This window comes from Acyrthosiphon pisum, chromosome A2 (assembly GCF_005508785.2).
Source record: "Acyrthosiphon pisum isolate AL4f chromosome A2, pea_aphid_22Mar2018_4r6ur, whole genome shotgun sequence".
NCBI lineage: Eukaryota > Metazoa > Arthropoda > Insecta > Hemiptera > Aphididae > Acyrthosiphon > Acyrthosiphon pisum.
In genome coordinates this window covers 36,988,872-36,998,395 of record NC_042495.1, presented here as the reverse complement: position 1 = coordinate 36,998,395, position 9,524 = coordinate 36,988,872, and the positions used below count along the sequence as shown (strand labels likewise).

At 27.7% G+C, this 9,524-nt stretch overlaps 1 protein-coding gene across 1 annotated transcript; it reads right to left on the bottom strand.

The window, feature by feature from the left end:
• LOC100159499 (brain-specific homeobox protein homolog) lies at positions 1–5,258 on the bottom strand. The gene is made up of 5 exons (XM_001943302.5): positions 5,062–5,258; positions 2,749–2,911; positions 762–967; positions 544–670; positions 1–426 (listed from the first exon to the last, which is right to left on the bottom strand). The coding sequence occupies exons 1-5, from the start codon at positions 5,158–5,160 to the stop codon at positions 161–163; spliced, it is 861 nt and encodes a 286-aa protein (XP_001943337.1). The 5' UTR covers positions 5,161–5,258; the 3' UTR covers positions 1–160.
• Positions 5,259–9,524: the final 4,266 nt, after the last annotated feature.

Genomic DNA, 9,524 nt, shown 5'->3' with positions numbered 1-9,524 from the left:
TAATTATTAATAATTAGGTATATGTTTAAAAATTTGAAATATTATAAGAAGTATAGATACGATTGGTTTCTAACTGTTTTGTGCACATGTGCACAGTTTAATAATAATAATAATAATAATAATAATAATAATAGATAGTAAAAAGGTTTTTAGTTTTTAATTAGAAAAATCTTTGTTGTTCGTAATTTCGCTGTACGCTATTTAACATATGCGTGTGGTCACCGACAATATCTATAATCTCATCATCGGCACCATCGACGTCATCATCGTCGTCCACTTCAGAGACTTCACTTAGGTCGTATCGTTGACTCCTCTCATCGTCATTGTTAAGCGACCTGCTTTGTCTAGCTAGATCTTTGGATTCCTGGGTGCCTGTATCTAATCCACCACAAACTGATCCTTTAGATGAAAAGTCCACAGGATAATCTGAAGTATACGATTTTGTTAGTGTATTCAACTCATAGCTCAGGTTATAAATAGGTACCTACTTCAGTAGGTACTCTTATTTGTATTGTACCTATATAATTGTAATTTGTGACTTACCTGAGGTTAGCGATTTGTTCGTAGTGTTGTCTGCAGGTTTCTCTGATCCAACAACCGCTGTATCGTCATTCACTTTTCTCAATTGTTTTTTATGTTTCATCCTTCGATTTTGAAACCATGTTTTGACCTGAAGATTAATGATTTAATACTATCGAGTATAAACACAACATATCTACTAATTATAATTATATGTAAGTCAATTATGAATTATTACTCACTTGTGTTTCAGACAATCTCAGTTCGGTAGCTAGTTCAACCCTCTCTGGCGTGCTTAAATATCGCTGTACTTCAAATCTTTTTTCTAGCCCCGTGAGTTGTTGATCGGAAAATACAGTTCGAGCTTTTCGTCTGCGACATAGCCTAGAACTTAGTTGCCCGTGACCGTAATCTGATCGGGCACCCCAAATACTTCCAAAAGGTACCCCTAAAATAATCATATCAACATTCACGTTGCATTAATACTATTTCTAAATACAATGTGTACCAACTACCAACACACAAAATTATTTATAATCGTGTCATTGAGCCAGACAAACAATGGAATGTTAAAATCATAATCATATATATATCATTATTCATTAGTACCTACTTATACGGTATAAGTTATACCAATGTAGAAAAAAAACTTGACAAGTGAAAAATAATTATATACCTTATACCTTATACCTACGGGCTACGAGTTACGACCTACCTATTGCAAGTTTCCGTGATATTTTATATACCTATATGACAATAATAAAATACGTTAAGGGGATTCGCTTCTTTTGTCTAATACACACGCGACATAGGATTTTAGACTGGTTCTTTGCCATACATACCAATTGATCTAATGAAGTGATAAGAATTCTAAAAACGGATTTGAATTTGTCGTCAAGTATACTTGAAATCGACTTTCCCACATTTTTGATTTTTTGATTTTAACTACTCCAAAAATGAAAATATGACAATTTTTAAACACTCTTTTTTAATATGACATTTTTAGAAATTTGGGGGATAATATCAAACATGTGGGAAAGTCGATTTTGAGTAGACTTTACGATAAATTAAAATCTGTCTTCAGACTTCTTATCGCTGCAATAGATCAATTGAAATGTTTGGCAAAAACACGTCTGAATTAGGTACTATGTCGCGTGTGTGTTAGACAAAAACAGAAAATCACGGTATCGAATCCCCTTACCGTATTCTATTATTGTCATATAAGTGTATAAAATCTTTTGGAAACTTATACCTATATGATTTTTTATGTTTGTCATCACCTTTTGAAATAGTAAAACAACTTCAATGTTCAACGTGGAGAGTGATTTTTTGGAGAGTGGATGTTCAAATCTTCACTAAATTCGTTAAATCACGTAAATATTTAGATTATTTTGAAGCTATAAATGCAGTAAATATTTAACTTTAGATTCTGAGTGGAGCGATGAATGTATTGATTTTACGCAATGATATGTGTTTTTTTTTCTGTGTCTGTCATCACGGTTTGTGGCAGTAAAACTGCTTCGATTTTCTTCAACAGTATCTTGTTCGATGGGAAAGTAAATCTAGTTGGTGCAGTCGGGAGGTCAAAATTAAAATGTTTAAGAATTTAAAATTTCCAATTGGTTTTCAAAATTGCCGGGAAAAACAACATACAAATCAAGAAAAAAAACGGGAATATAACGCAAAATCGGTTTTTGACAAAATCGATTTTAGTTTTTGGCGTAACTCTAAAACAAATGACCGTAGATGACCGTACATGCAATTTTCACTGAACATTTATATTAGCATTTGTTATACGCCATAAAATATTCAAAATATTTTGTTGTTTTGAGTTGTTTACGGACATTATCAATTTAAAATTTTTTTAGTTTTTTTTTATTTGAATTTCAATAAAATTGTATTTGTTGGGTAAAAAAGCTTGATAGTTTGATTAAAGGTTCTTAATATGTTGTTACAAAGATATTTGAAAAATATTTAAAATCTATAGGTTATCACAATTTTTTTATAAGCATTTAAAGTTCGAAATTTGACACCCGCAACGGGTAGAAATTAGAAATATTGAATACATATTGCAGCCTGCCGCAGGATGTACTATAATATACTATATAGATATTGTCAAATCCAGATGTCGATAATACCCATATCGGGCCATATAATATTTGTATTTGAATATAACCTATTTACCCAAATATATTTTAGCATTTATATTTAATTTCCACCAATAATTACCTTGGGGTGAAATGAAAAATGGTTCTGTAATAGAATTTTTATGCATGTAGTGTGCTGGATATGATAAATATGCGGAAGCCACCGTTGATGGCAACATTGGAAAACATTCTTGACTTTGTGGCAATTGATGATTTCGACTTCTTTCGTGACTGGTAACCTGGAACTTTTTTAAAAATGTTTATTTTAAGACAACGGTCTACGCATTTAAGACAAGCAAATGTAAAGGAAACCTGTATAATATTATTTTGTAATCGTTTACGCCGTGCGAGACGTAAGTGAAAAAGATATCACTTCAAAGAACTAAAAACACGTTGATACAGAAAAAAAGGGAATTTAAATTTTCAATAGTGTGCTTAAAATGATGTCAGTGCACTACATAGTATTGTCTTTATAGCCCACTACCAACGTTCACAAAATGTATTCACGCAAAATCAGTTTTTATGGTTCTTAAGTGATTTTTAAGTAGTATCATATATTACAAAAATTATAGAGATTAATATTTTTGATGGTTTGACGCATCATTTGTCAAAATATTGTCGCAAGAAAATTTAATTTCCATTTAAATTTCCAATTATTTTTTATTTATACAGTAGAATAATAAGTCTAATAATAAATAAAATACAAAACTGATATGTCAAACTCTCAAAAATATTATTCTTTGTAATCGTTTAATAATAAATCGCATAATAATCCTCCAACATTTGATAATCAAAAATAATAATAAACGAGTTTGCGTGAATGCGTTTTGTATCTATGTTGTATTTAGGTTGGAGGGAAAAAATAAATGGTGCACGTGTATCCCCTTAACTATAGAATTATGTCAAATATGTTAATATTCAAATTTGTAATAATTTTAATTTATAGGATCAATGTTCATAAGTTAAAAACTTAAAATAAATGTATGTAGGTATTATTTAAAACGTGTATTTTTTATTTGAATTAAAAATGCAATCGTCATCCGTAATTAATTTTGTTTAGTTATATTTTTATTAGTTATAAAATATATTTAGTTAATATTAATTAAATTATTATTATTTTATGTTTACACTTGTAAATAAAATGATAAATACAGTGAATATGTTTTTAGTGAAACGTGAATAGGTACGTGATAATTTAAGTACCTATTTAACTATAGATACAATCTTTATAAACTTAAATCATATGTGAATCATAGATTTTTTGCGCAATACATTTAGGTGAGGAATTGTAGTTAAATTTATAAAACTAGTTAACCTAATTATTTTTTATTGACTACTAAGAATCAAAAATAATAATCTTAAAGAATTTGTTTTAACATTTTGTAATAAAAGAGAAAAATACTCATATAATAATAATTATATCATTATACAATTATAAAATTGAATACATATACCTGATATTAAATATAATACTATTAAATTACTCATCATAATTATTATGCTTGTCTTAATCCAAGATTTATTGGTTATTTTAATATCAATCAAAAACAATTATTTTATAGTACCTAGATATATAATATATTCATTATTATTAATACGTCTTATAATAAATTTATAAAATATATTATGTTATGCGCTCGTTATCAGGGATGTAGTGTGAACTGTGAATATAACTTATAACCCATCGATGATTTCACCACTTACACATCCGGGTACCAGTGCACCAAATCGTCCAAAATTACCTTTGATAATTTAACATTTTTACACATCAAAAATAGAGTAGTAATCATCTTATAAAATATAAAATATATATATATTATACTAATTTTCTAGTAGGTATAAAACCTATAAAACTGTGATGTAAGTACCTATTATATAATAAATTATAAGAATTAATATTTATTTTAATTAAGTAGGTATACTTATACCTATTATAATGGACCATGGTAAAAATAAATTATTAATTTTAGTATAAAACAAATAATTGTTTTTGTAATCGGTATACATTCACTAGTTACTAGTATTTTATGAAATTCAACTTAAAATTTGATGATACCTACATGTATCTATATAGGTTATATTTGTTATGTTTGCGTATAGGTACTTAAGTAAGGGGTCGAGTATGAAGGAAACGCATTTTTTTCATTTATATTTTTATGCATAGCATTTTACAGAGTTTGAAACATCAGAATGTAAAAATTAAAAATGTTTATTTTGCATAATATATTTGCATATTCATATAAATTAATTTTACAATTTATTATATTGTTGGTTAATTGTGTAGGTAAGATGGAAAACATTATGAATTTTATATTAACTTATATAATAGTCAATAGATAACTATATGATGTACAATTTACATTTGTTGATAGATATGTTAATGATAATAAATTACCTCTGAATTTGGTCTGTTGTTCTTTGATCTGAATAATATGTCCTCAATTAAAAATGATGTGGAGTGCCCGGGAGACGATTTTCTATGATTTTCTGGCATTTTATTTGGCTTGATTATTTAAACTATATAATAAATGACGTCGCGTTTCCTAGAAGCTTGACGGGCAAATTGTTCGCGATTTACTACACCAAAACCCGTAAACGCGCAGGCATTATGTGTTACTTAGTCACCCCCTATAGACCGTCCCTACGACGCCTCCCATTGGCTGCATTGATCGGCGCCAGCCTTTTCGCATTGGCTTGGTGGTAGCCATACTGGAACCCTTCATCCTGGCTGTTTCAGGAGGGAAAACGGAGATTTAAGTGTTATATATTAAACAAGTTAGGATTGTCAGCAATTAGTCGGTAAACGGGTGGGCTGGCTTTGTGAGAGGAGGGTGTTCAAAAAGCTTCTTCTCGTTATGAGATTCCCAGTAAAAAATATTAAAGCCATAATGTAGGTATAAAGAAAAATATTGAAGATTTGAGAATTCACCGTACGTAGGTACGCAATATTTACGGTCAACTATAATCTACCTATAAGTTATTATTGAAAATTTAGTATCAAAGTACTTAATATAGTTGTATACTTGTATTCGTAGTATTATGTTAAAATAAATAAGGTATAATATAAAAAATCTATTATAGAATCTAAAATTTAAAAAATTGAATTAGTTATTACTTATATTATTGTTATTATGCCAAACTGCGATGTTCAATAATCAAGATTGTCTTTCGATACAAAATAGTATTTTAAAATACTATTTAGTTATATTATTATCACACAAGAATATAGTTTGAAAAATATCTAAACACTAACATGATAATTTTATATATTTAAATATTTGAAACAAAAGAACCTCAGGATTAAAGATCCATCGGGCCCCGAAATTCAAGACTATCTTATAGTGGGGTGCTCTTAACTTTCAGACTTAAACCTTGCCCTCACTTCTAAAAAAAAAATCGTTTGTTACTTTGATTACGGTAATACCTATATATAGTTTTACAACACTTAAAAATAAAAATAAAATAATTAATTATACTAGCAAAAAAAGTATGTAATTACGTGTTCACAACTTTTTAGTTTTCACTAATTTACAACTTTATTGTATTACATTTGATAGGGGTGACATTTTTATTTTATATTCTAAAATTTCTTTTAAATTTGTGCATTAAAAAAATATTGTGGATAGGGATGAGTAACTTAAATCTATGGTCCCTGGCTCCAGAAATCATGTCACTCTAATACCCCTTTAATCTGGGATTGAACAAAAGAAAATCTTATGGTTTACATTGATAATAATACGCCAATTCAAAATCTAGTGGACAAACATTAATATTAATTTAAATAAAAAATGTAATTAAAATGTTGTTGAATTATTATTTAAAAAAATATAGTATTCATTATATTTGTTAAAATAGAATTAATGTGGTCAATGAATATTCATTAAGAGGACGCTACATAGCAAATTTGCGTTCAATAAAACCGATTTTGTGATGTTAGCTTTAATCATAGGCGCAGATAGGGGGGGGGGGAGGAGCTTTAGGGGCTAAGCCCCCCCAAAATGTCCATAGCCCTCCCAAACATTTCCTACATTTTGTTTTAAGCTTATTCAATATTACCAAACTACCAAAGTAAGGGTTTAGCCCCCCCAAATCTCAAACGCTATTTGCGCCTATGGCTTTAATATTAGAGTGGATTGACATATTATAAAACTTAAAGGTAAGAAAACTATCTGTTATCTCTTGTTAGTTTTTTTACGATATTTAAATTTTCAAGCTAGTGATGAATATGTAAAATACTGAAATATAAAAATGTTGATAACTCGCTTACAAAATATTAAAATATCGTAAAAATTTCCGAGACATAGCAGATGATGTTCTTATAAGAACCTTATAACTTATAGAGTCCTTATAGTATATCTTTAAAATTGATAATAGGTCAATTTACTTTAATAATAGACCTGACAACACAAACCGTATCTATACTGAACTATAATTTGCTATGTTTAGTGGAGTGGACAGGAACTTTCATTGAGGGGGATATATATTCATAATTTTTATGATAAATCATAGGGTAGTCACCCACGCACTAATATTATATATAAAAAAATGGGTAAGTGGGTTCTAATCTGCTGTACAGTAGGTGTCAAAATTCTAGATATGTATATTTATTATTTAGAAATGTATTGACATTTGAAGAAAAAAACTAATAACAAATTACAATTTCTATTAATAGCTCAATATGAATTAAAATATTTTGAAAATTATCAATTTGTATGTATATAAAATAATAAAATAAAACTTGGTGAATATTTCGAGTACCTCCGGTCTGAGGTTATTTTTTCCGATTTTCCGTAGTGCACACTTGTATTTGAATTTGTTTTCTAATAATTGTATGGGGAGAATACAAATACCAAATTGTATACAATATCGTATACATTCTTACAAGTTACATTATTCTTATTACATTAAACGGTTTTAAGATTGTAATTTTAGATTCTAAGGGGAGCAATGAATGTATTGATTTTACAATAATGTGTGTGTGTTTTTTTGTCTGTACCTATACATTTTTTCGAGTAAAAACAATGTATTGATATTCAATTTCAGTATTTTTTCTGGTGGGAAAGTGAATTTAGGTAGTACAAAACTTTAGATTAAATTTTAATGTGTAAGTACAGAAGTTTTCAAAAGCGTTGAGGAAAATACAATTTTTTATGAAAACGAGGAGTCTTAAGTCAAATTTTTCAATAAAATTGATTCTTTTGAGATATTTATAGTTTTGGAATTTTTTAGTTTATTTTTTTTCACTCATTTATACTTAACAATTTTTTGCTTGGTAAAAATATTCGAACATTTAATACTAAGTTCTTCATTTCTAATGGTTATTTCTAATGAAAATTCAAAAAAAGGTGAGTGTGATTTTACAATATTTTTTTATAAGTGTTTTAAGTATTAGTATAAAATCATAAAAATGTGCAAGCTAATTTAAGTTAGAAATTCTTAAAAACGTTTTATTTTGTATCTGAGATTTGTAAATTTAACACAAGATTCCTCGTAAGTTTGCTAACTAATAACCAAAAATAAGTTTGATACTTAATGACAATTTTAAAATATTTTGACTCATTTTGAAGTGTTTACGGAAATTCTAAATTTTCACATATGAATGTAATGGTTTTACAATGTGTGATTCTTTTCTTAAATCTGTGTACATGATAAGTAGTCAAAAAAATGCTTCGATTTTCAACTTCAGTATTTTTTCCGATGGGAAATCAATACTAGTTGGTGTATTGGGGAGGTAAAAATTCAAAAAAAGTAGTTAAAAAAAAAATTTAATAAACGGGAATTTTTACGCAAAATCGTTGAGTAAATAACTATAATTATAAAAATAAGAAATTAACTAATCAAAATCAATTCAGCACTCATAAACACTATTATTTAACTACACTATCACTATGCCCACAACTAAAAAATCATAATATTTTCCTCGTTAGGTACGTACTACTGTACTGGGTACCTTATTATTCTGTTTAGTGTTTCATAATATAAATTATAAATATTGAAGATATTTAGATATACAGTTGTTGCAAGACAATGTATAATAATTAAATTAATTTTTTTCGTAGTGCACAAAATATGTCGTAATGCACACAAAAATAGGCACTGCCTGTTTTTGAATTACAGAAAAATTAGAAAATTCCAACGATATTTAAAAAAATTTTTTTTGAATATTAGCTATACTAGGCCACTAGTTATTAATATACATTTGTTTTATACATGGCTTGCATTTTAGTTTAAGCTTAAATTAGGTTTTATAATTTGATTTCCTTTTACTGGTTATAAGGCTTCACTTAATTTATATTGTATGTGGTGTTTGATTCTTGAGTCTACGTACTTTAGTACTTAAAACATTCAGTTAGTATGTTTGTCAACTTCCCTGTGTGTGAATATCCAATGTCTATAATCAATTTCAGACGCTCATAAAAAATATTGTGATTTTATGCTTAATTATTTTTTTAATTTTCAATAACAAGTAACAACTTAAGAAACCTTGTACCAGATTTTTAAGCAAAACAAAAACATGTTTATGGACAATAATTTTAAAAAAACTAATAGAAATAGAAATATTTTCTGCCTATAAGTAGCTTATAAAAAGAGTCAAAATAATATGGAAATTTTACTGTGCATAGAAAATGGTAGTATAGAGACATTCGATGAAAATTTAATTTATCTACGATACTTACGGTTTTTTTAAAGTTATACAATACACACACCAAATAACAAAATGATTTTTAGAAAACTCGTTTTGCGTAAAAATCTCCGTTTTTCCATATTTTTTTTTTTGTTTTTCCTAAATTTTTAAAACTACTGAGAAATTTGGTTCACTTTTGATCCCAAAATACCAACTTGATTCACTTTTCTACA